Raw genomic sequence first — 25,039 nt, 5'->3', positions numbered from 1 at the left:
ATTCACATACTTTTAAGCAGAAGGATGAGGCGTTCAGGGAGCAGCTAACGTTAAGGCTAACGCTTTAAATAAACTGCGACCAGTCATGTGCGTATATTAGACACGTTAAAACATTAAACATACCTGTGTCATAGTGGACTTTAAATGGAGGCGGAACTAACAGACACTGGAACGGCACCACTATTCTTTCAACCATATAGAAATCTGGACATTTTAATTAAGTGAAACAATGGCAAGTTAGAGAAACTTAGATCAACGGGAAAACAAGTATAAAGAGGCAACAATCGCACAGAGTCGATATTGGACTATAATGTTGCTCCGATTATGTTTGTGGTCCCTTTTGCGTCTGGTTGTGTTCCGACCAGAACTTCCGCAGGTTCGGGCCGACTCGGCAACACCTAGCGCTGCAAAGACCCTTGTATGGGGACCCGGGTTAGAGCCAAATATTGTCCTTCCAGCCCGTTATTTCTTCATCCAGGCAGTGGACAACTCAGGGAGAAAGTAAGTACCAATACCGTAAAGTGTATCCGATAAAGCGATTGGGAGATCCGTCACTGTCACTTCAATAGCGTCGTAGCATCCATGACTCTCATATTCTAGTGTGTCTTATTCACACCTATTCATTTCCTTTTATGTTCTTCAAGAAAGTTATTTCACGTGAACAAAGGTGCCATATTTCAAGCCGTTCTGCGATATCGTGTCACATTTCAGAAGAGTGAAGTTGTAAATCTCGCCAAAACGTGTATAATAACACGGCTGTTGGAGTGTAAGCCGTTCAACGACGTGGGAGCAGACAGAAGAAACTATTTGCCCCCGGGGTGGAAGACGTAAAACCTGTCATCTGACCTATGAAGGCATCCTGTTGCATTTACTGTCACTGTATTATAACAGATCAATTGCATATTTGAGCAGTTGCACCTTTTGAACAAAAACAATACACAAACTCAAGTCTCCAACTTGCACTTTTTGAGTTCCACCACAATAATCAACAATAAAATATGATAGCAAAGTAGGCTAAAGTGTTCATTAAAAACAAAGTGGGTGGTTCTAATCCTAAAAATATTGAATATCATTGTAAACCACTGAAATATTAGGCACAGTTTAAGTGATTAGACATGGAGAAAATGAAATTGTACTCAATCTAACCCGGGTTTAAAAAATTAAAGCCACTATCAGTAGGCCAATGCAGTCTGGAGATTTAATTCAGTGATACGTTCTTATACCACAAGAGGGAGTCAATGACACATCGAGAACCATCAAAGTAGTCTCATTCCAGGCAAATATTTAGCAGGGCTAAATGACTTCCGCTCTTTCCTGTCGCAGTCTAACAACTTCACCGGGGGAGAAAACCTTCGAGGTGAAGATCACGTCTCCATTGGAGCATTTCACCAGGATCTGGATTCAAGTTCTGGATCGTCAGGATGGCTCTTTCCTGGTTCGCTACAGAATGTACGCAAGCTACACCGACCTCCACATCCAAGTTTTGCTCGTGGACCAACATGTGGCCAAGTCCCCTTACATCCTCAAAGGTGGATTGTGAAAGTCGAATCTGTTCTGGGACATTTTAGAATTGAATTTTTATTACTTGTCCTCTCAGGACCGGTGTACCACGAGGGCTGTGACTGTCCACAACTAGACGACTCTGTTTGGCTGTCCCATATGCGCTGTCCTCACTCCTTTCCCCAGATAAAGCAGGACCTGTCCCAATTCCTTAGCGTCGACCCAGATCGTAACGCTCAGGAGATTCCGCAGCGCTTCGGGCAGCGACAAAGCCTCTGCCACTACACCATCAAAGATAACAAGGTACACACAGGACGTCATATACTATTGTTTTTTATTATGTGGTGGACTAAACTGTAGAAGGACTCAAATAATTAAACTCAAAAGACATGACTGAATTGTCCACGCAGTTTAACTTTGTCATTTTTAGGTCTACTTGAAAACACTTGGTGAGCACGTCGGTTTCCGAATCTTTATGGATGCCATCCTCCTGTCACTGAGTAGAAAGGCAAGTGTGCAAGTCTGGCTTCTGGCTAGGCCGGATTTACTATGCGGTCCCAAGTGCCGAATCCCAATTTGATGCTCAGATCCTAGTGGTTTTTTTTCCTTACTCTATTTCCAAAAAAGACCTGATTCCAATCTGTAGATATCTAATTCCTTGAATTATCCATCCATCCATCCATTATCTGTGCCGCTGTATCCCCCCTGAACCGGTTGCCAGCCAATTGCAGGACACACAGAGACAAACAACTATTTGCACTCGCACTCACACCTAGGGACAATTTGGAGTCTTCACTCGGCCTACCAAGCATGTTTTTGGGATGTGGGAGGAAACCCGAGTGCCCGGAGAAAACCCACGCGGGCCCGGGGAGAACATGCAAACTCCACACAGGGAGGGCCGGAGGAGGAATCCAACCCGCACCCTCCTAACTGTGAGGCGGACGTGCCACCTAGTGCAGCACCGAGCCGCCTCCTTGAATTATTTTGTCTATAATTCATATCTGCGCCTCTTCTCAGGAAAAAATATCGAAATTGTGTTACTTAACCCAGTGCCAATGTAACTTCCGTCTTTTACAACACATATTATTAATAGAAGCATTCACGTTTCCAGGTAAAGATACCCGACATGGAGTTTTTTGTTAACCTGGGTGACTGGCCGCTCGAGAAGAGGAAAGCCACTCAGAACATTCATCCGATCTTCTCCTGGTGTGGCTCAAACAACACCAGAGATATTGTCATGCCCACATACGACCTGACCGAGTCTGTCCTCGAGACCATGGGCAGGTAAGTGCTCGCTCAATGCAATGAAATTAGTCATTGGAATCCGCCGAACATGATGCTGTGAACCTTGTTGTCACATGTTGCTGTGAATGCTGAAATTCGACTTGCATTGTGTCACATTTAATGAACAGAGTCAGCTTGGACATGATGTCTGTGCAGTCAAGTACGGGCCCGCCGTGGGCCAAGAAGAACGCCACGGCCTTCTGGAGGGGGCGGGACAGCCGTCAGGAGCGTCTGGAGCTCGTCAAGCTGTCCAGGAGCCACCCGCACATGATCGATGCTGCCTTCACTAACTTCTTCTTCTTCAAGCACGACGAGAGCTTATACGGCCCGCTTGTCAAGCATGTCTCCTTCTTTGACTTCTTCAAGGTGAGTGCTCTGAGATCAGAATTGATTATCAGGAGCAAATACTGTGTATAGTCAGTTCATGTGTTTTGTCTGTCTTTTTTGACTTCAGTACAAGTACCAAATAAACATTGATGGCACCGTGGCCGCATATCGCTTGCCTTACCTTCTGGCCGGAGACAGCGTGGTGTTCAAGCAGGAGTCCGGCTACTACGAGCATTTCTACAACGACCTCGTGCCGTGGGAACACTACATCCCGGTCAGGGCGGATCTCCGGGATCTGCTGGAAAAGATCCAGTGGGCTCGAGACCATGACGAGGAGGTTAATTTTATTATTCATTGATTGGATTTGTGGTTTCTATTGTGGATTTCATTCGAGTATTTACGCTCATGCCATTTTTGTCTTTTAGGCCAAGAGAATTGCTCTTGCAGGCCAACAGTTTGCACGCCAACGACTTACGGGAGAAAACATATTTTGTTATTATTACCAACTTTTCAAGGTAATATACTAAACATTATTTTTTATGAGACCAGCAGCAACATTTCTTTGTTTGAAAGAAAATACACCCAGGTATGTGTCTGTATGCCTCTGTTTGAATTTTGATTGCTCTGCTGTAGGAATACGCTCAACTCCAGGTGAGTGAACCCAAGATACGTGAGGACATGGAGCTGGTAGAACATCCCACTGATGACCTGTTTCCATGTTCCTGCCTACGGACGCAGGTAAGCACACCATGTTGTCATCCTTGCGTTCATCTTAAAACAAATAAATACTCCTTTTTGTTTGTACTAAATCTATTCATTGTTTTATAGGTGAAAGATGAACTTTGATAGACTTCAAAGAAGACTGACAGACTTTTTTTTTGTTCTTCACACATTGTTGCCAAATTTTGAATGTAATGTTTCATTGGGGCCATCATTTCTGTTCTTCTAATACCATGACTTGAATATTGAATGATTTTTTTAATAAATATTTTTTTTTACTGAAATCAATGTGGAATTCTGGGTTATTTTAATCGATATGAAACATTATGGAACTCTGCCACAGAGATGCAAACCACTCGTCGACTCTGCTGCTATTTAGTCTGTTTTTTAACGTTTTGGCCACTGAGAGATTTGTTTATTCCTTTACTTGTGTCCGTTCGTCATTTACCAATGCAAATATCGCCCTCTTCTGGACAATGTATAAAACACCGTGTGATACACTTCCGCAATCCGCACTGAGAACCGGAAGTTTGTATAGTGGCTGCTGGTGATGTGCATTCCAGTTCTTTTAAGAGAACTGTATTATTAGAATCAGTTCACGCAAAAGATGCGTTTGATCGAATCGTTCAATGAATCGTCATGGTCCTCCTCCATCTTCTGCATCACTCGCGACGTGATGACTTACGTGTGTGTGCGGTGCAATATCACTTGCTGTCTGTGCCTTAACATGGAATGTGCCAAAATGTTTGGATCTAAAAGTGAACGCGATTCAGATGAACGGCACAAATTGTTTCAAGATGACGGGAAAGATGACAAAAGCAGTCTCGTTTGAAAAGACAACTGCCATTTATTCTTAATTGTAAGATATACTTCACAAAAGTACTTCACGGGAATGAAAAAGAGGCTAGCGCCACCCTGTTTTACGAATTGACCACATTTGATGACGGCTCCTATCAAAGGTGGTCCTCATGTGCAGGAGACCTGTTGGAATTTTGAAGCTCAAACTCAGATGGTTGCGGGAACTTTGATTGGTAAAATTGGGCCAACTTCTTCTGCACTTCCATAGCTATGCTTTGGGTGTGGTCAAGGTCATCATTGATGCAGATGAACTTCCTGTTGGAAGAAGTGCAGAAGCCATTCAAAGGCCAAGACCAGAAGTGCTTTATGGTTGGTTCTTCTCACCTTGGATTTCTCTGGAGGTCATTGAAAATGCGATCGGCCTCCGCCAGGTTATTATGAATCAACTTGAAATGGACCTCCCCTTGCCCCATGACCTGATATCTGTCGGCAAGTTGACGAGTCAGCAGAAGCCTCGATGGAGCTTCTGTTTCTGCATCAGAGGAGCACTCACCTATATTTCTTCTGGTCTTTAACGGCACTGCGAATGCCATCTGTGACGGGCTTGCAGTTCATCACGACTTCTTTGGTGACCCGACGGTTTTTTGCGCAGTCGCGCAACTGAGCATTCAATCTTGTAAAGTCCTAAAATGAACCACAGAATATCGGATGTCTCGTTTGATCAAAATAACGTTTGGTCCGGCGATATCTCAATCAACAAACCACCTTGGGTTTGGGCTGCTTGTGGATTTTCATGACCAGATCTTGAATCTCTCCAGCGGAGAGAACGCCAGAACGGTCTTTGTCGATGGTGTCGAACATCTCCGCGATGTTAACCGGCCGCTTGACGCTCATCAGGAAATAAAAGTAGGCAAACGCATACTGCATGTCGTCCGAATGGCGCAAATGATGACTCGAGGTCTTTTGAAATTCTCCTGGGAATCTGCGGGAATAGGAACGTGGTAGATTCAGCAGTCAGGAGGCCTGGAACTTGGAAATGGTCAGCACTCACGTGTCCTGCAGCTCCTGCATGACAAGCTTGTCAATCATATAAGGAGCGTGCGAGATGGCTTTTCGGCTCATGCCGCCAAACTTTAAGTTGTATAGCCTGTCGACGTGGTTCAGCGTGTCGGAAAAGGTATTTCGTAGCTTTCGGCCAGTCATCGCGCCATTGGTCTCGTAGCTCAGAGCTTTTTGGAGACCACGGTCCTCAAGTAGTTCTTGAAGGAATGTCTTGTAAGAAGGGAAAAATTCTTGGAGCTTGTTGCCCAATGGAGTGTTCCAATCTTTTGCGTCCATTTGTTTTTCTTCTCCAAGCTGGTCGCTTTGGGTTTGAGGATCTGAGAAGAAGCTTGACTTCTGTGCATCACCAGTGCTGCCTAGAGACCTGCGTTTTCGTCCTTCAAACATCACGTAGAGTGTATTTCAAGGCGGAATATTCCGATTGCGCAAGTGTTGCAGTCGCTACCTTTGCAGTCTCCTCCATCCCATTGGCATTTGGCATTGTTGCACGCTTGGTTGCACTGCCCGTTGTTGATCAAGATCGATGGACACAGTTTTGAACAAGGGCCTACAGGCCAGTCGAGATAGACCTCCATGGAAGAAATGATCAATCAATCAATCAATCCATCCATCCATCCTCAATCAATCAATCATTCGGAATGTGGATTACTTACTTTCTGGCCGTGCCTCGCGGAGTAGAAGTCGTCCAGAAATACGTCTTTGCCAAACATCATGTCATCGTTGAGGTAAAGAAACCTCTGCGAGATTCCCGGGATGCGGTGAATGTGGCTTTCGATGGCGTGGGAGTTGAAGTTTGGGAGATGGCTCTTGTTCAGGAAGATTTCCTGTCATTCACAACAAACATATGTATCATCTTTAGGCATTTCAGTCAATCGATTTTTTCTTTCTGTGTTTTATGCAAGCACTTTGTCTGAAAACAAACAGGAAGCTCTGTATTATTTGCTATATTTGAAAATTCAATTCAATCTTACCTGATGCGTGACAATTGAAACTCGGGGGTTTTGAAGGTTGAGCCAGGATGGAACCTGCCCGTTGGTGACGATGAAGACGTGACGCACCCACGGAGCGTGTTTCTCCAAAGAGCGTAAGGAATACATGAGTGCGCCGTTGTCCTGGAAACGGTTAGGGGTCAGAGAATCCCTGGTCTCTTTTTTGGGAGGGACAGACTGGAGAAAAAAGAGAGATATAGATATATTTGACATGATCAGAGAGGGAATCACGTCGCATCATGTGAATTGGCAACGCTCAACCTGTTGGATGGCGCTCATGTTCCAGAATAAGTGAACAGGACTGATGGTCACTTGATTTTCATCCACTTTCACTTGATTTTTAGCCTTTTGGAGATCGGTCAAGTCTTGTGGAGTTCTGAAGAAGAGCAGAGCGAGGCTGGCCTCCGGATACAACTCAAACTGAGGAACACATTGATGTATTCTTCATATCTCGTCTTCGGGGGGGAAATGCGAAAGGGAACAAAAATAGCTTTACCGCTGTTATCTTTTCCCTTATGGCCGGCGGCAATTTGTCTCGCAGTTCCTCTGACACCTTGTAGGAGTTTGGGAAGCCGTGGAGGTAGGCCAGGGTTTCCATTTGGACTAGACCCGGAGCCGCTTTGTCCGTGGTCTGGAAAACAGGACAGAGTGAGGCGGTGACATCACGCCCAGACACAAAATAAGATGGGTGAGAATCCAAATTCACCAGGTAGCTTTTGTAGCTGGGTAATGTCTTGCGTCGGAGCGTTTCCGTCAAGGCCTTTTCAGCTAGAAGACAAACCATCAAGTTCCGTGATTGGTCGGGGTGATAGAACCCGACGGCGTCGCTTTACCGTCAGCTTGGGAATGGAAGACGACCACGGTGACTCTGTGGGAGGGTTGCTGGGGTTTGGAGATTTGCAGCACCGCCTTGGCAGTGGAGAAGGAGGGCAAAGCCACGGATAGGTCTTCAGACGTGGTGTTTGCCAGTAGACCAGGATCAAACACCACCATGGGTGCCACCACGCATTTGGACAGCGGGCATTGCGGCTTGGCACTGGAATGGAGAGTTTTTCAGCCACACTTCCCATCTGGTCAACTTGCTTTGCCTAACCTCAGAATTCCTTGCTCTAAATCCAGTTGCTCTTTGGCCACCCTCAGGTTCCTCAGTAGGGTTTGGTCTGAGCCATTGACCCAGGTGTAAACCAGATCGATGGGAATGGGTGTACATTCTCTGCCAGACCAGAAGAAATGGAGACGATGTCATAGGTGTTAGCGCAACCTTGTCGTCACTGAGACGGTTATTGTTCCTTCACCTGCTGTGGAATGTTGGACATGGTCCCACCGTTTTGCGTTCTTCCAAAATGTCAGTCAACCGGTGGGCCACCTTCTTCTTTTCTTTGGTAACGTCATTTAACTGATAAGACCTGTCCGGATTCTGCCGTGGTACCGACATGAGAGTAGTTGATTAACATTGTGATGACATTTGTGCGTGGGGTCATCTTGGGTTTAAAGTCTCGGAATGTACCCGTGTGACTTGCGACACGTTTTGCTTTGGCGGTTCACCAATGACGGTGCCAGAGTCCTTCCGCGATAAATCATAACAGATAATAATCATCATCATAAATAAATACAATACAAATCAAAAAGAAATACAATAAAATAATAAATAATTTGATGTATACATTGATTGAACAAGCGAGAACACTGTGTATGTTAAAATCACATTCGGAAATTTTGGATAAACCAGAGTCGACTCACCTCTCCTTTTGTTTCGCTTTGGCGCCTCACAGATAACTCTTGTAATATAATCAATAATCATCATAAATAAATACAATAAAGGTAAATAATAGAAAAGAAAAAGAATAACATATAAATAAAATAAAACAATTTAGTCAATTTAGTCCTTACTATTCAAATCACCTTCCAACATTTTGGATAAACCAGAGTGGACTCACCTCTCCTTTGTATTTAAAGCCCAGCATCCCAAGAATAACAAAGAAGGCGCAGCAGACCAAAATTCTGTATCGCCGACCGAAACGGACGCACGACAGCCTTCGAAATGGCCTGAGCGCCATTGTGATGCCTGCCAAAAGTTCCTGACACACACATTGAAACACACACTTCACGACATCAAACTGATCAAATCTTTTTTTTTTTTTAATATCGTTGCTGCTTCACTCCTTGATGTTGGGATCATGGACACTGACTGTGTAATAAAGCGTACCAACGTGACTTGCAAGTGTGTTCCCTTATGGCAGCAATCTGTTTTTCCACCTGCAAAATGTGCTGGGAATCTTGCAAGTCAAGTACGATGGAAACCGAACAGTATGACGAGAACAGTCATCAAAATGACATGTTGTCGCATATTGTCTTCTGCGTGTATGCGCACAAAAGCCATTTTGTGAAGTCTGCGTTCATGATTCTTTGCCGCTCGTTGACATTCCCTTTGTCTTTACAGTCTTGGTATTCTTTTGTATTTTGTTAGTATTGCACAATAACACACCTTTAATTGGTCAAGACAGTGATTGCCTTAGTAAAGCATCTCTGATTGGCTGGGTCAGGCACTTATGTAGCATATGAAATACAAGACTAAAATGGAAAGAAATGTTCCGAAAGTTTGATTTCATTTTCCAATTTTTCATAAAGTGTGAGTCGTCGCTTGGAATTGACGCAAGAGAAGACGAACTTAGGTGTCTGGGATGAGAGTCCAGAGGACTAACAACTACACTATGGAACCGTCGCATGTAATGAAAAGAAGGTTCGTAGACTATATGGTTTAATGGAGCTTGTTGAACTCATCAATCAGCATTAACTCGTGACATGGTTTTTCATTTCGGATGTGTTTGTAGTTAAATTCTTCACCATACTAATGGAATCAAATCGAGCGGTTATTTGAATTCTACGCTCTTCACGTCTGCATGTGCGCTATAGTATGGTCGTCGTTAGGTTTCATTATAACTTTTAATGTCTGCAGGCGCAAAGCATTAAATGTCGGTAATGGCGCAGTGGAGCGACGTTGTAATGCAGTTTTGAACTTTTGATTAACATGCACATTACATTTGAGGTCATTATTTATTCCTGAATACTATAAATAGTTTGAGATTGAAAGTGACAACCAAATTGGCTAAAATGGTCTGGAGCCACTTTTTCTTTCTTTTTATAAGCACTTATATGTATGTTAAAAAAAATAAAAATAATAAAAAAAAACTCCATGCGCACTCTTCTCTGTTAGAACATCAGGCAGTGGTAACATTAGCCACCCGTCATTTCCTTCTTCGTTTAGTTTTACGGCGAGGTGGCACCAGCTTCAATGCGCATTACCGACACCTACTGGTTGAAGTCATGTGAACTGTAAAAAGATCGAATCACTTTAGGAAGTGATTCGTTCACTCTCGTTCACTGAAGAGATTCGTTCTTTTGATCGAACCGTTCACTCACGAGCCAACACTAGTGGCTGCACGTGATGGAGAACTTTTGCGAGGTAAACACAAAGAAAATAACAAATCGGCTTTTGCGTCTCCCAGCCATTATCATATTCAATGAACTAACTTAATCTATGCACGTCTGAAAGCACTATCTTTGTGAAATGAGTCGTGTCAGGTTGGACAAGCGATACTTTATTCTCTAACTGTAAATAATGTTTGATCAATAACGTCCTTTTTTCAGGATCGTGTTCAGGTGCCATTTGGAACCAAATGTTTGGAGGCTGCATTGTGTGTTCCTACCTCAGATCATCAAGTTAACACTGCTGTCATACTAACCCATGGAGCTGGTGGAGACATGAACTTCAACCATCTCGTTTCTCTGGCACACTCTTTAGCCTCAAAGGGCTTCCTGTGTCTCCGATTCACATGCAAAGGTTTAAACCTGGCTTATAGAGTGAAGGCTTATCGTGCTGTGTGGGTATGTTTTTGAATTTTGACTCTGAAATAATAAAGCATGGCTATTTGTGATATTCACCCACATTCGTTTTTCTACCAGCAATACTTGAAATCATTACCAAACTTGACTATAAAAAATACATTCTTTGGAGGTAAGCAGTAATATAAGAAAGCACATTGCCATGAATCAATGTGCCACATGCCTAAGGAATTTTTTTTCTGTCCAGGCAGGTCGATGGGTTGCCGCGCTGCCGCTGCCTTGGCTAAGCAACTAAGTGATGAATCGGAAGATGCTGTTCAGGGTGTCGTCTGTTTGTCCTTCCCCCTACATCCCCCAGGACAGACTCACATCCATCAACAGCGCAGCGAAGATCTCCGGGGGCTACCTGAAAGCATGGCTGTCCTCTTTGTTTCAGGCACAGAGGACAACATGTGTGATAAGGTAGCCTAGAATTATTTTCCATGTATCCTCACCATTTGTCATAGTGGTGAATTTTTGTCTCTCTTTTTTTATTGTCTAGGTCCTTTTTGAGGGAACAGTAAAGAAGATGAGTGCTCAAGTGGAGGTTTTCTGGCTGAGTGGGGGAAGTCATGGCCTGAAAGTGTTAGGAAGGTCAGAAGAGTCTGTATTAGAGGAGATGAACACTCATATTATCACCTGGCTCACCAAATGGGGAGCATAGGTAAAATTACTCTGTCCATCTTTTTGTAATTTGTGTTGTGAAATAACGTAGGGTGGCAATAAATCTGCGAGATGTTTCAAATATGGATGTATTCCTGTTTGTTTTTGCTGCTAAATCAATCTTTTAATAATGGAAGAAGTCAAACACGTGACATCTTGTCTGGTTTTCCAGAAAAAAAATGATAGAATGACTCAAATCAAACCTTAACTTCAAGTGCGTAATCATGAGCATCCTCTTCCGCAATGTATACCAACGACCACATGAGGGAGCCAAAGTCCTACGGCTGCCGCAATTTTGTCTGCTTTCCGAAGTTGCACCTCTTGGGCACATTAGTTGACCTGCTCAATGAAAAGTCGAGTAGCATTGAATGACTCAATCATTCATAACACAATAGTCATTTTAAATGAGTAATATCAGAACCCTGCTCACAATCCTAGCGACTTCATTGTATTGTTATCCCTGAAATAGCCAAGACACATGTACGCCTCTCCAAAGGGTTAAATCTCAAGCGACGTGTTTCCCCCCCAAACAAAAGGCGGTCGCAGTGGCACCAAGCGTATGAGTGTCAATGCAGTGCGGGACTGCGCGCGCGTGTGTGGGAGACGCGCGGGTGGATCGTGCTGAGTTGAGAAGAGCGCACGGCGCGCGCACTCTGGGATACTTCACTTGACAGCCAGCCTCCTTGTATTCAAGCATTTGTCGGGATTAAGTAGCGGGGAAGGAGCATTTCCCCTCTGTTGGTTTGTTGTAGACTTTGGAACGTTGTGCTAATTGGTCCATGTAGGTCTTCTTTGTAGACAAGCCAGGATTTCGGACACTTTGGCCTAAGTGGATTGAAGCAGGTGACACGAGATGCTTTTGCCATTTAAGTGAGCGATTACATTCAAAAGGTAGGTACAACTCATTTCAATTCTCGGTTTAAATTGTGTAAAAACGTTCTTTTTCCCTCCTGCAGTTGACAACAGAGATGTTTGAGCGACATATGCCCGTCTGCCCCAAATCTTCACATCTTCAAGAGGATTTAAACATTGCTCTTCTTAAGTAAACACATCCCCACCCGAAAAAGTCATCAAAAATGGGAGCCCTAAAGATATTGTTCTTTTCACTTCTCCTGCACCAGGTGAGACTCGAATTACTGCGTTTAAGTTTTATCTGGCACTTTTTAAGGTGTGACTTTTGCACATTTTCTGGCAGCAGTTGACGTCATAGCTGCAGTATCACAGAATTAACTTTAATTCGGATGATTTAAATTTAATGGCAATTATGGGAAAATTTAACAGTCAGCAAATTACTTTTTTTCATTTATTAGTCATTTTAACATCTTGAAAAAACTGCCATATGGGTATTCTTTATTTTATGATACATATTATTTAGGCTACTTTCAGAATCAAAATTAATTCAAATGTAGTTAATTTTGATCCCCAATTTTGTCAACTCCATAGTCATAAATATTATCATTTAAGAAGTCTTTCTGATGCTTTCCCACATTATAAATTAACTTATATTTGGTCACAATTTTTTTTTTATTACAACACAATATCATAATGTATAACATTACAATTTGTGACAGATTTCTTTTTTAAAGTGTATTCCATTATTTGCCCTCTTTTTGTTTTCTTTTGTGTCTGGCTTGAAAACACTATTATTTTTGTTTTGCGTTCTTTAAAATGTTACCCGTTGTAGTGTTTTGTGTCTGCTCATTTATTCAAAAACAAAGCAGTCAGATATACTATAGTTACTGTTCTTTCTTTTTTTTAGTTGGTCGTCACTGAAAAATCTAGACTTTGGGTATCACCTACCATCCGTTTTGGAGAGCCTGAAAATTATGACTTGAGAAACAGACTACGAAATGTGCAAAATGTAAGCATACTGGAGCTCCAATTTTTTCTCCTTCAGTAAACAGTTGCTATTATGTCTCACCGTTGATAGTCACCGTAAAAACTTCATATTTGCTGCAAATATATTTTCTAAAGGGCATCAGCTCTTGCAGAAAATATCCAAATCTTAAAAAAGGTCTATTATCTCTCATTTCCTGGAAGCTGCTGATGTAATGTAAGCCCCATCAAGATTATGTTTATTTTCAAGGGCACGATCGCATCCGGACCGAAAATGCCATTGTGCGTTTGACCAAGTTCCTCACGTCTTTAAACGTTGCCTTAAGTGCGCAGATATAGCTGCACCCGTGTTTTAGTCATCAGCTGTGGCTCTGTCGGTGAAAAGCCGTGCCTCCAGTGAAAGAGACAGACTGCTCCCCTGGAGTGGCTCTCTTTACATGCCTCAGTGGGTACAGACTCACCAGTCTGGCTGGAGACAGACACATTGGCCCTTATCATTCAACGCTTAGCCTCTTAGAGAAATCCAAGAAAGTAAACCGACGTGAAGTTTGTTACTGAAAAACACGGCGAAGATGTGTTTGGGTGTGGCACGCTTGTCTATAGACATCGCTTGTGTATCCCAACTGTGACACACCAAGACTTTCCGTCTCACCCTCCCTTACTGAAACACTCCCAATCTGAGTCAAAGTGTGAAAACATAACCCTGGTCGCGACATCTGTGCTTTACCCCCGGGGACAAATAAGCGGGTCAGTGCCATCTTGGGAGAATCCATTCTTCCCCGTGACATCTGCTGCAGTTCTCCAAAGACAGCAGAAGAATGTACGTACATACGACGTACCGGGAAGCCGGGATGTCATCCGTCTTCCTTTACGCTTGCCCCGCCTTTATTGCACCCATTGCATGCAGGGATGAAGGAAGTTTTTGCCGTGCTCCAAGACGACATTGACAAACTCCATTTGGCCTTTGTGTCTAGCGACGCTTTGGCAAAATGTCACAACAAAGCTTCGCTTCTCGCAGCCAAGAAGATTGGCGCTCCAGGAGACAAAGCCGAGGCTGTTTACTCGCAAGAGTCTCCGGAGCGACACGCTCGGCGTTCATCCCCAACTTTCATAATTTCCCGGATTACATGTCATTTCTCACAGGAATTGGTCCGATTTTACACTCTTGTTTATTTGGCTCCCCCCCAAAAAGTCCCAGAGACTCTGATGCAATTTTGCTCCATGCGTGATTGTTGTATGAAGCAGACTTGGGAGTGAGGCGACGAGGCCTTCGTTCAAAGTCAAAAGGCGCTCTGGCAAGGACAACAGCTTGATCCCATTCTTCGGAACAAAACACAAATGCTACACAAAGTCCCTCTCTGAGGACGCTATAACCTTTTTTCCCTTCCCCGTGCTCAATTAGCTTTTATTATATTATTTATATACTGTGTATTTAAAGGCAGCTAACATTAAGAAGTGTAATAAAAATGTACAGTGCGGGGGATTAGGAGCGGCTCTTTAATCTCACGCTTGTGATAATGCCGCATGGGCTGATTGATTAGTTTTTCCAGGAAGCTTATGTCAGAAAAACCTAATCCGTTTTTGGATTGTGCCAGCCTTGTAAGGTTTTCCGTGCCGCCATTTTATCATGGCGCCGAATTACAGAGCTGCCGGGCTGTGATAAGGTCCTCGTCTCTTTTACGGACCGCGCCGCCCAACCCCGGCGCCCCAAGCCCCCCTTCAACGCCAACCCCCAAACCTCTTCCCATCCCGATGGACAATAAGAAATGTGTTTATATCCTTCACATCCCTGCTCTGCCGGGTCTTCACATCAACCTCTCTCAGTATTTGGTTTGTAAGAAAGCGGCTGAGGAGAAAATAAAAAAGTGGAACTCGAGTTTTGAGTTTTTCAAAGCGGAGCGCGGCAATCGCGTAGAGAAGGAGCAGAATATGAGATGGAAAAGGCAAGTGGGCCAGTGGGATCTCTGTGGATGTGATTAAGCGTGGATTTGTGGCATTAAAGGGCCTTGCTTGCGTACTTGCGTGTGTGCATGCGGCGCCTTCCAGGATTCATTTGGGAACTTTGCGCCGTGCTGATGCCAATCTTTGCTCATATTGGGGTCACAAGCTTTCGGCCACGGGGCTTGACTGCATAATCCCTCCTAAACAATATTGTCTGTGGCATTTACAACCCACAGCCCGAGTGTTGTCTCTCACATCCACAGCAAAGGTTGTCATCTTGGCAGCTTGAACCCCTCAAAGCCGCGGCGGCTGGCATTGACTGTTTTCAGCCCCCGCAACCTATTTCTTTTCCAATCATCAGGCGTAATTGTGTGTAGCGGCGATCAATTCACGATAAAGGTCTTAAAAAGAAAAGAAAGAAGTTGAAAGTGATTGATACGTGTGACACGGTTGCCCTTTGCACTGACAATAACGGCGACGGGATGGACGATTAAAGGCTTGAGTCGAACAATTAAGAGCGGCATGATTGGTCTTGTGATGTGAGCTTGGGAAGAGGAACTGATGCGCTGAGCCCTGCTTTCGGAGTACTTCAAACTCTCCGCTCTGCCGTAGGATCCATTATGTTTAATATGATGTTGAGTTTCTCCGATCTTGGTCCACAGCTATGAATTTTGATGGAAGCCCGCGGCAACGTTAGATCTCGACTTCAGCTATCTTACAGCGGTGCCATTACTACTCTGCGGGGTCAGGACCATTACGGCACCCTCTGATGCACATCGTCACAGGGAACTTAGCCACTAAATGCATTTCGCTACTGTGGAGCGGCATAAGGAAATGCAGAGTTGTGTAGTAGCTATACAGTGATGCATCGTGTTGTCAAGACAAGTACTAAACGTGATAGCGCTGGACTATTTCCAGCGACACGACGCCCCATAAAGACGTCATGCTATGCTATGTGCTGTAAATTGCATGCTTTCCAAGCAGTTAGAATACTACTAATATAAAATGAATGTATCATAAAAAATATAAGAAACAAAAAAACATGAATTACGCAGTAAAATCCACCTTGTTTTCATCCATCACCGTAGGCGGCCATTTTGCCACTTGCATCAGTTGCTTAGGGATCAGGTAACGACCAATCACGGCTCACCTTTTCAGTGTCACATGACCAAATTTAGGAAGCAAGAACGTTGACAGCAACTTTCAAAATGGCCGCCACTGAGATGAAAAAAAACACGGTGGATTTTCATATTCCAGAAACACAATATTAATCAGGATGCCTTGTTTAGGGGGATGATAGAACATTGTAAAGAAAATTCTGGACTTGACTTACATTACATTGTTAAAATGAACTGACAGAAGTATCCGCCAATAACTTGTATTTTAAACAAGGAAACGCTTAATTTAATAAAAATAAATAAATACCGACCTGGCTAGACAATGACATTTTTTATATTTCCATATCACCCTCAAACACACCACATTATGAAATCCAAAGTTCCTAATTAACACTCGACTAAAAAAGGCATACCCGCTACATGTCAAAGCATTGAAAAATGAGCGACTTCTTTAATTAAAGCTGTGGTACTTTTTGCACAAAAGACAGGTGTGACAGCTTTACAATAAGTACAAGAAATCTCCTTTCTGATTTCTTCCACATTAACGTTTGCCTCGTCTGTGCTCTGAGCTTTAAGGCCTTTCTTCCTTCAGCCTGTCATTTGCAGGCCTTGCCAAGAGCCGTCAGCTCCCCTCCGTCTGTGTTTGTCTTGTGAAGTGCTTGTCTTCAGAGCCACCGCGAGGAACAAGCAAGGCGCGTTTTTACTCGCTCGTGTTTCTTCTTCAAAGCAAACGGCCTCTGTGAAATCAACTGCAGCGCAATTCTGCTGTCAGAATTCACTTATGGGCAAATCCACCCTGAAAGTATTTGCGATGTAACATCCATTGTGGCGAGGAGTTACGGAGAAGACGATGTTAAACAAAAACAAAAAAAGAGGTCACTTAAACTACAAAGGAACGACTGGATTCATTTTTGAAAAAAACTTGAAGTATTAGGATGATTTCTCCGAGTTAATCTCTGATAATGTAAAAATGTGTTTCAAAGTGGTCGAGATGACGGTAATATGTTTCAGGTTGTTATTACCTCCTCCAATCCCTGCTATCAGACTGTGCCAAATATGCTGCAGGTGTCAGGAGCTTGCGCAGGACTTGGCGCTTTGACCGCGTAAGGGGATTAAAATGAAAGTGATGATGCGTTGAAAGGCAACGCCTGTCGAAAACGTGAAGTGTTTATGGCTCTGCCGCTGTCACCCGTGGCAGGTGTTGAGATAACGCCGGCATCCGCCTCACCTGAAGGCTTCTGTCCAAGACTACCGGGAACACTTTCTAAACACACAACAATTTCATTTCCTACTCCAAAACACGATCGATAATGTGTTTTGCCAGAGGCGTAGCCAGGAATTTTTCCAGTAGGGGCGCACGCCCACAGGAAAAAAAATCGAACATCACCCACGCCGTTCGCTGATCGCTAAAACAACATCCGGGTCCGGGAGGCAAACGGTGAATGGATAACATCGCGCACATAGAATAGCGCAAGCACATTCGCGCAAGACCGAAAGAAAAAAGCGCCATGAAAATGAAGAATCGAAAGAGCTCAATTTTTTTCAACCGGGGCGCAGGGAGTCCTAACCGGGGCGCCGCCCCGGCTCGCCCCGGCTTGGCTACGCCTCTGTGTTTTGCTATTTAAGATTTTATATAGCGTCTCCCTCCAGTGGTGATTTCATTTTTGGCTTTAAATTACAAAAATACCCAATTTAAAATAGTTAGGTCTTTCCGTGACGCCGAATAAACTGTTCAGATTTCTCAACCCCTTTCCCCAAAGGTAAAAATAGGAATTGAAACAAGCCTAGTTTTCACAATAATAAATCCTTCAGAACTATCTTTATATATTTTTTAAACACACCAAAGGAGAACAGACAGTGAAAAGTGAGAAGGACATTTGAAGTGGATTTTGAGATGAACATAACCTTGCTTTTGAAAGCAATGACAAAGCAAAGACAATCTTGGGAGGGCGCAAAAATGCTAGAAAAGAAAGTTGAAAAATGGGGCCGTACTTCCTGCAGATATGACTTTAGCAAATTTCTCTTAGCGAGAAGGTAGTGACTTGCAGAATTCGTTTGTATGAATAAACTCACGGGGACATACATTAGTTCACATGCTGCTGATGTGGCCTCCATTTCCTCTCTGTGCCCCCATTCATGTCAGTCCGCCTTTCAATCGAAGTCAGCTAGTATAGACTCCAGCTTCCCCTCAACATCAACTTGTAAAAAATGGACAGATGGTGTAAGTGCCAAAAAAAGGAAATAGAAGTTGAATTCCAAATTGATCCACTCTGTCATCTGCAATTTTCTACTTGCTGCTGAAAAAAGAATTAGAATTGAAAAGAAAAAAACAACAACACCAGACTGAGAGTGAGTGCTGTAGCGTTCTCGGTGTGTCGCCGACGTAATTGGCTACCGCCGCATCATTTTTCTCATTTAAAAATGCTCACTGATCCTAGCAGGGGAGAAAAGAAAGATAGAAATTGTGGTTGCAAAAAAGCAGACAATCTAACAGGACCAATAAGTCACATCACATTCTCCACGCTGGCTAAAGCAGAGCTCGGTGCCGTAATTCATGCAAATCGTATCATGTAAGCGGCTCGCTGACATAATGAACAGCCAGGTAATATTTTATAATAAGCCTCTTTGAAATAGAAGGCAAGGCAATCTGCAATTTTTCAAATAACTCAACTCTTCGAGCTTACTAGCCACTCCTTTTCTTCATCTCCTATACAGAATTTTAAAAGTCACACATCGAGTGGGCTACAACCACACAAAGATGCAGAAAAGCAAAATTGTGATGCATTTGAAAGCCATTTATTGATTTAACGCTTGTGACTAGGCGTTGCCCCTCCAGATGCGGCAGTATTTTTTCTTTTTAAATACAGAGTCAATTGAGCTTGTTAATGTGCATAAACAAACTTCTACTCCTGAAACGTTCTGGGTTGTTAAGCACTATATTTTGTTCTCCCTCCACTATTTCCAGGCTACATTAGCACCGGTCCAGCGAGGCAAATAACACAGATAGTTCTGTAGCGTCGCGCTCCACAAATATGGTGGACACTGATGTAGTAAGGAAATGGTTAGGAATAAATACAGATGTGTAGTTGCTGGGATAATGACACCGGTCATTAGCTTAAGTTGAGAAGTCCCCTTTAGCTCACTCGGTCGACCATGAAGACTGCTGCTCCCTGCTGCCTCCAGGATTTCTCCTTAAAAATAGTCTCACAAACACCATCATGATCACCTATGACAACAAAAAAATATTTCCAATAAATGCTGGAATGTTAGGGGGAAATGCATGAAGCTAAAGGCATTTGCTGACTTCACCCCCCCCCCCCCCCCCTAATGGTGTTATTGCGTGATGAGCATGGGGGCCTCCAGTGTGGGTGATCTGCAGCGATCCAGCACATCCGCCAAGCACCTGCCATGCATCTTCCCGGACACCACTCAGATTGAAAGTGATGGCTTTGGTGCGTGAGGCTGTTCCAGTGAGCAGAGCACCAATCCATTCTTCTTTGGCAGCGTGTTGTCGCTCACGCCGGGACTGCCTAAGCACCTCCGGGGCCTTCTCTCCTCCAACTAGCTCTGGATGTGAATCATTACAAATGATATGCTCCGGAACATAAGAAGGAAAAGAGGGCTTGGGAAGGATGCGACGATTGGGGATTCGGGACTTGCAATGGTTTTAATGTCAGGGGAGGGGCAGTTTAGTTATGACTAAAAAATAAACTGAATTGCGTTAGCAAGTTTGCAAATGAATGAAGACATAGCAAGCTCTCAACCCTTTTTCTATCACAAGCTTCAAAATGCCGCTCTAGCCCATCACGACAGGCGAGTCGACGGCATCTTTTCAGAAGATCCAGATGTCAGTGGCTTCTTAATATCCTTCTAGAGGCTAGTTGTGGTCACTGTAGCAATTACCTTTATGTCAGGCTCGAAAAGATCCGCCTACCCACGGGACAAACAGCCCGTCGGTTCGGCAGCGCTCATTACGGATTGATGTCGAGGCTGATCCATCTTCAGTGTGCTGCGAGAATTCAAGTTTCAACAAAATCTCTTGACTATATTGATCTGCACACAATGAAGTACATGGGCATGAAGGGGCGTGAAGCATCATTTAATCTCGTATAACGGAAAGATATTTTTTTAATATAAAGAAAGTAGTTTACGGTCTAATTAAAATACAAATAAAGCTTTGCTGGGAAAAAATTGCATTAAGGTTCCCTCAAGTTCTTTCTCCATTTGCACAGTGCAGATTTTATATTTATTTCTCCCCAGAATTGTTTGCCGTCAGTGCGCGTGTCAAGGTTAAATCTAGTTGATAAATATATAAGAAAGTAATGAAAACGATTTTTTTTAGTTAAATACAACAACAAAACAGTAGCAAAATGAAACATTTTATGTTTAAAGTTACAGTGCCCTTTTGTTTATGCCAAATTCTCACCTTTACCTAGAAATTCTACTAAATTGTGCTTATTATATGCGTCTAGTCATTTCTAGACAATACATTTTACATTTAGTCTATTGATTACATTACTAATATAAAACTTATCAGATCATGTCACAAAAAATACATACAATCTAAAACATACTCTAATGCATCGAAAATGTAAATTGCTTGCAATTATTTAATAGTAGCACAATTCTTGTCGTCTTACATACCTCCATAAACACTGCCGCACTTGTCTATAGTGACACCTAATCAGGTTGTTGATTTATGATGTGTAATTATTTGTTAGTCTCTACTGAGTTACCTCAAGAGTGTTAATTATGCATGATTATAGTAAATGAGTGTGCCAGGCCCAGTCGGGCTTGTGTGTGTGTGTGTGTCACTCATAACGCCAATGTTTGCCTCTCGCCTTTTACTTTGCGCTGCTGTTGAAATGAGTTCTCAAACTCCTACAAGGCTGCACTTATTACCATTATAATGTGTCCGTCTTTTCAAGTCGCCTCTGAAAAGCTTCGAGCACGCTAGCACCGATTAAGAAATCTTAATTAAGCTTTTTGTAGATTCTCCTTCATAAGACCTTGCCTCATATTTTCCTGGTGTTTTGTTGTACAAAAAGAAAGATTTTTTTCCCCTTTTATTTTTTCCTTCTCTCATAGCTGTTTCTTTCTTGTGCCTAAATGAGCGAGTGTGTGCGTGTGTGTGTGTGTGTGTGTGTGTGTGTGTGTGCGTGTGTGTGTGTGTGCGTCGTTACAGAGTGACAGTGTGAGAACGGCAACTTGAAGCTTAGACATCAGTGAAGGATTTCAGGTTCTCCGTGCTTCATCTGTCTCGGAGCATTTAAGTCGATATGTCCTCTCCTTATCCCCGTGTTGCCACTGCAATTTCCCCAGTTGCTCATCATACTTAAACCTCTTCTCTCATTTGCATTATAAACATATCGTACAAAGCTCACTTTAGGAGTGAACATTTAGTTACCCCGGCTGGAACTCGTTCATCGTTGGAACAAGGGTCATGAGTAAAGACAGACATTTTGACACCGTTTGCCTATTTCGTAAGAATTTATTGGTCAGTTAATATTACTCATCTCAAATGGATCATTTGCGTTTGAGTGATTTGCTTCAACATCAGTAAATAATTTTTGCAGATATTTGTTTCAAACACAGATCAATAGTAAAAAGTCATCAAAAATAAATAAATACCAACGCAAAATACACGTGCCTGAAAAATCGGCTAATTTGTCCTTTCTTTTGTCCCAATATTCAGTAAGGTAGAGTTAAAAAAAATGCTTTGTATGCTGTGGAATGGAAGGTTTTATGTAACTCTTAGCAGACAGACCTAGTTTGTTAGTTCCGTACACAAGCGCTCCACTTGGGCTTACAGCAAAATGGTAATTACTCTGCAAGTAGCGCACAGCAGCTCAGCGAGAGTTTAAACAGCCACTGCTCTCAGTGCTTTCAACATCTGCTTCTTGCAGTGATCCCCGCAACCGGGCCTGGGGAAAGCCGACGCTAATTACGAATAAAACTAGCTAAGCTTATTGCGGTGAATTATTAACGCTTTATCTGAAGTGGACCAGGAATCGCTCCTGAGGCTAAACAGCTTTGCGGCACAAGGAGGATCACAGTTCATTGCTGCATCTGGATGAGCGCTTAGCTACTTACTATATGATAAGCTTGTTTTATTGTTGGCTGCCATTACATGTCAATGTTGGGCGGCACCCAACAGCAAAGAATATCTGTGCTGGTTTGTACAAGCGGAGTCCTCTTACCTCCAGAGTCAGATTGTTTGTTCAACCTTATCATGGAATCATCAATCAGTCATTTTCAACACTTAGTATCAGTGGTATTAGCCACAGAGTTAGCCATTAGCGTGACAAGCTAATTCGCCAAAGCTTCGTCCAGCGTGATAACAAGGACAAGGGTTTCATGTCTGCTGCGACACTGAATGAATATTCATTTGCATAATTGCTCATTTGCACCGCTTGTGTGTTTTGTGTTTTCTCCGAAGGCCGCATCCAGCAAAGTACGCGGGGGAACCTCAGAGTTGATGGAGTGGGGGGACGGCACACACAAACTGTCGTCCCCCACGGGCGCCAGTCCTCGGATCCTCAACCCTTTGCGTTTGTTCGCCAGGGCCTCCCCTGGGTTCAAGAGCGACGTGAGGGAAATGTCCTACATACAGAACATGGAGGACTTCTGGGACTGGTTATCTAACCAGACAGATGTTCAGGATCCCCAGGCCAGAACTAAACGCAGGCCCATCGTCAAGACCGGCAAGTTCAAAAAGATGTTCGGGTGGGGCGACTTCCACTCCAACATCAAGACGGTCAAACTCAACCTGCTGATCACGGGCAAGATCGTGGACCACGGCAACGGCACCTTTAGCGTTTACTTCCGCCACAACTCCACGGGCCTGGGCAACGTGTCAGTCAGCCTGGTGCCGCCCTCCAAGGTGGTGGAGTTCGAGATGGCCCAACAGTCCACGCTGGAGACCAAAGACACCAAGTCCTTCAATTGCCGCATCGAGTACGAGAAGACGGACCGCAACAAGAAGACGGCGCTGTGCAGTTTCGATCCGTCCAAGGTTTGCTATCAGGAGCAGACGCAGAGTCACGTGTCCTGGCTCTGCTCCAAGCCCTTCAAGGTCATATGCATTTATATCGCCTTCTACAGTGTGGACTATAAACTGGTGCAGAAGGTCTGCCCTGACTACAACTACCACAGTGACACGCCGTATTCCTCCACGGGATGACGTGGCTCACCTGTGTGTCTATTTGTGTGTGTGTGCACTTGTGCACCTTTTGTTTGACCTTCAGATCATGCTTGTCAGCCTCTAAGCCAGTGGTGTCCAAATATTGTCCTCTGAGGGCCACATACAGAAAAATGGAGGCGTGCAACTTTATTTAAAGACCCTGTAAAGTGAATTCCGAAATGAATTATGACTACACTATAGTTTTGAATTCAGTTGATGAGAGCATGTAGGCTACAATAGGCTATTTTAGATTAAAAACAAACAATTTTTTTTTTTTCTCTGGCCGTCGTTTCTCAGCTTCACTGGGGTAACTAAGAGGTCAATTGCATGTGAAGGGCACGTCTGATAGCTAATTAGGATGTTGTCCAGATGTGCAACCACAAGCGAATGGAGACGCTCTCCACTTACATCATCAAACTACACTTATGGAATGAAACAAGTATCATTTATCACCACGTCTTATTATTTGAGATTTTTCTTAGTTCGAAAGCTTTTTAGCACAAAGGAGCTGTGAATAATAGACACACCCTGACAACCGGCGTTCAGTCTTTCTCTCTTATCAAGGCATTTATTGATGGACCGAGGTTAATATTAAGTGCTACCTCACAAAAGGAGGCGAGAGGAATCATTAATCATTAGCTCATGTCACTCTACCCGCTTGCTAAATGTCTAATTGTGCTCTCATTCTTCACCAACACCACCATCATCATCATTATGGCGCACTCTGTTTTCCAGATGAACATGAAGGCATCGTGCTGTATTCAAGTGTGTCCGACGGACAGTTATCAATATTTCGTTATGTTTCAATGTGCGGGGAGATAAAATATGAACATGGAAGGAGATTCATTAAGGAAAAACAACTGTCCAACAGGCCGATTAGACTTTTTTTTTTTTTAAATCAAATCAATTTGTATTTATTATTATTTTTTTTAAATCAAAATTGGTTTCATAGTGAAGTGTGTCATGTGGTTTGACCGTTAAAACAGTTCAAGGCCACGCATTGGATTTGGGTTTCTGTATTTCATATCTCCCCCTCCATGAGCAAGCTGTACAGTAAAAGATCCTTGCAGGAGAGGACTTGTATCATAAGAAAAGAACTCAATCTGAGTTGATGTTTTTTGACTTCCTCCTCCTTCTGTGTAAATTCTGTGTATGAAAGTGTCCAAAAACAAAACCCTACGGCTTCATATATGAAGTCACTCATTTGAAAAAGAAATCTTGTACAGCTCCCGAGTGTACTGTTCCTCTTAATTCTGGTGTTTGTATCACATGTAGATAAATGTCCAATGTAACTACTATTTGACTTCCTAATTGCTTTCTTTCCTGTGACAGTATAGAATGCTTAACACAAGTGTAAAAAAGCTTAAAGGGGAAGTGAAGTCAAATATTTTCTTTGAATACGCTATGTGTGACTCTACTAGTCTGAATACCGTAATCTTTATCCATCTCACGGGGGCGGCCATTTCGCCTTGGTTGAAGTGGGCATTGGTCGTGATGAATTACGATGATGTTAAGCTTTTTTACATTAAGCATTTTAGACTGTCCCATTTTTACTTCTCAAGTTTGTTCTAAAGGAGCCCTGTGCTGTGTATACTGTAAGTACAAATGTTATTTTTTCCGGTTACTTTAATAGCCAAGTATTCAATTGTCAATTTATGGCATTAAAGTTGATTTAAACTTCACAAAGTTTGTCCGTGTTCACATTTGTCACCTCTATTTTTATATTTCATTCCCAC

The 25,039-nt window shown here is 43.2% G+C and overlaps 4 protein-coding genes across 6 annotated transcripts; 3 read left to right on the top strand and 1 right to left on the bottom strand.

Moving 5' to 3' along the window:
* The first annotated feature begins 6 nt into the window (after positions 1 to 6).
* On the top strand, positions 7 to 4,115 carry poglut2 (protein O-glucosyltransferase 2). The gene is made up of 10 exons (XM_061287701.1): positions 7 to 501; positions 1,324 to 1,529; positions 1,598 to 1,803; positions 1,931 to 2,008; positions 2,612 to 2,784; positions 2,913 to 3,150; positions 3,239 to 3,448; positions 3,537 to 3,626; positions 3,745 to 3,849; positions 3,940 to 4,115. Exons 1-10 carry the CDS (start codon positions 311 to 313, stop codon positions 3,955 to 3,957), a joined length of 1,515 nt encoding a protein of 504 aa, XP_061143685.1. The 5' UTR covers positions 7 to 310; the 3' UTR covers positions 3,958 to 4,115.
* A 540-nt stretch (positions 4,116 to 4,655) lies between these two features.
* Positions 4,656 to 9,063, bottom strand: LOC133160176 (N-acetylglucosamine-1-phosphotransferase subunits alpha/beta-like). The gene is made up of 15 exons (XM_061287809.1): positions 8,188 to 9,063; positions 7,976 to 8,097; positions 7,774 to 7,893; positions 7,514 to 7,716; positions 7,387 to 7,448; positions 7,177 to 7,311; positions 6,942 to 7,100; positions 6,663 to 6,857; positions 6,345 to 6,515; positions 6,137 to 6,260; positions 5,681 to 6,068; positions 5,395 to 5,611; positions 5,183 to 5,313; positions 5,014 to 5,112; positions 4,656 to 4,944 (listed from the first exon to the last, which is right to left on the bottom strand). Exons 1-15 carry the CDS (start codon positions 8,281 to 8,283, stop codon positions 4,785 to 4,787), a joined length of 2,382 nt encoding a protein of 793 aa, XP_061143793.1. The 5' UTR covers positions 8,284 to 9,063; the 3' UTR covers positions 4,656 to 4,784.
* A 1,014-nt stretch (positions 9,064 to 10,077) lies between these two features.
* Positions 10,078 to 11,309, top strand: tex30 (testis expressed 30). Of its 2 annotated transcripts, none has more exons than XM_061287810.1 (5): positions 10,078 to 10,143; positions 10,329 to 10,565; positions 10,644 to 10,695; positions 10,771 to 10,985; positions 11,065 to 11,309. In XM_061287810.1, the coding sequence occupies exons 1-5, from the start codon at positions 10,126 to 10,128 to the stop codon at positions 11,224 to 11,226; spliced, it is 684 nt and encodes a 227-aa protein (XP_061143794.1). In that variant the 5' UTR covers positions 10,078 to 10,125; the 3' UTR covers positions 11,227 to 11,309. The 2 variants fall into 2 exon arrangements, with proteins under 2 accessions (XP_061143794.1, XP_061143795.1); XM_061287811.1 differs by lacking the exon at positions 10,078 to 10,143 and adding an exon at positions 10,149 to 10,262.
* A 504-nt stretch (positions 11,310 to 11,813) lies between these two features.
* nxph2a (neurexophilin 2a) lies at positions 11,814 to 24,916 on the top strand. Of its 2 annotated transcripts, XM_061287188.1 has the most exons (4): positions 11,814 to 12,116; positions 12,182 to 12,346; positions 12,985 to 13,086; positions 22,560 to 24,916. In XM_061287188.1, the coding sequence occupies exons 2-4, from the start codon at positions 12,302 to 12,304 to the stop codon at positions 23,301 to 23,303; spliced, it is 891 nt and encodes a 296-aa protein (XP_061143172.1). In that variant the 5' UTR covers positions 11,814 to 12,116; positions 12,182 to 12,301; the 3' UTR covers positions 23,304 to 24,916. The 2 variants fall into 2 exon arrangements, with proteins under 2 accessions (XP_061143172.1, XP_061143173.1); XM_061287189.1 differs by lacking the exon at positions 12,985 to 13,086.
* The last annotated feature ends 123 nt before the right edge of the window (positions 24,917 to 25,039 follow it).

The sequence above is a fragment of the Syngnathus typhle genome, linkage group LG9 (genome assembly GCF_033458585.1).
Source record: "Syngnathus typhle isolate RoL2023-S1 ecotype Sweden linkage group LG9, RoL_Styp_1.0, whole genome shotgun sequence".
In the NCBI taxonomy this organism is placed as follows: domain Eukaryota; kingdom Metazoa; phylum Chordata; class Actinopteri; order Syngnathiformes; family Syngnathidae; genus Syngnathus; species Syngnathus typhle.
Note: the sequence above shows the minus strand (reverse complement) of the source record. Positions and strands in the feature narration are given on the sequence as shown.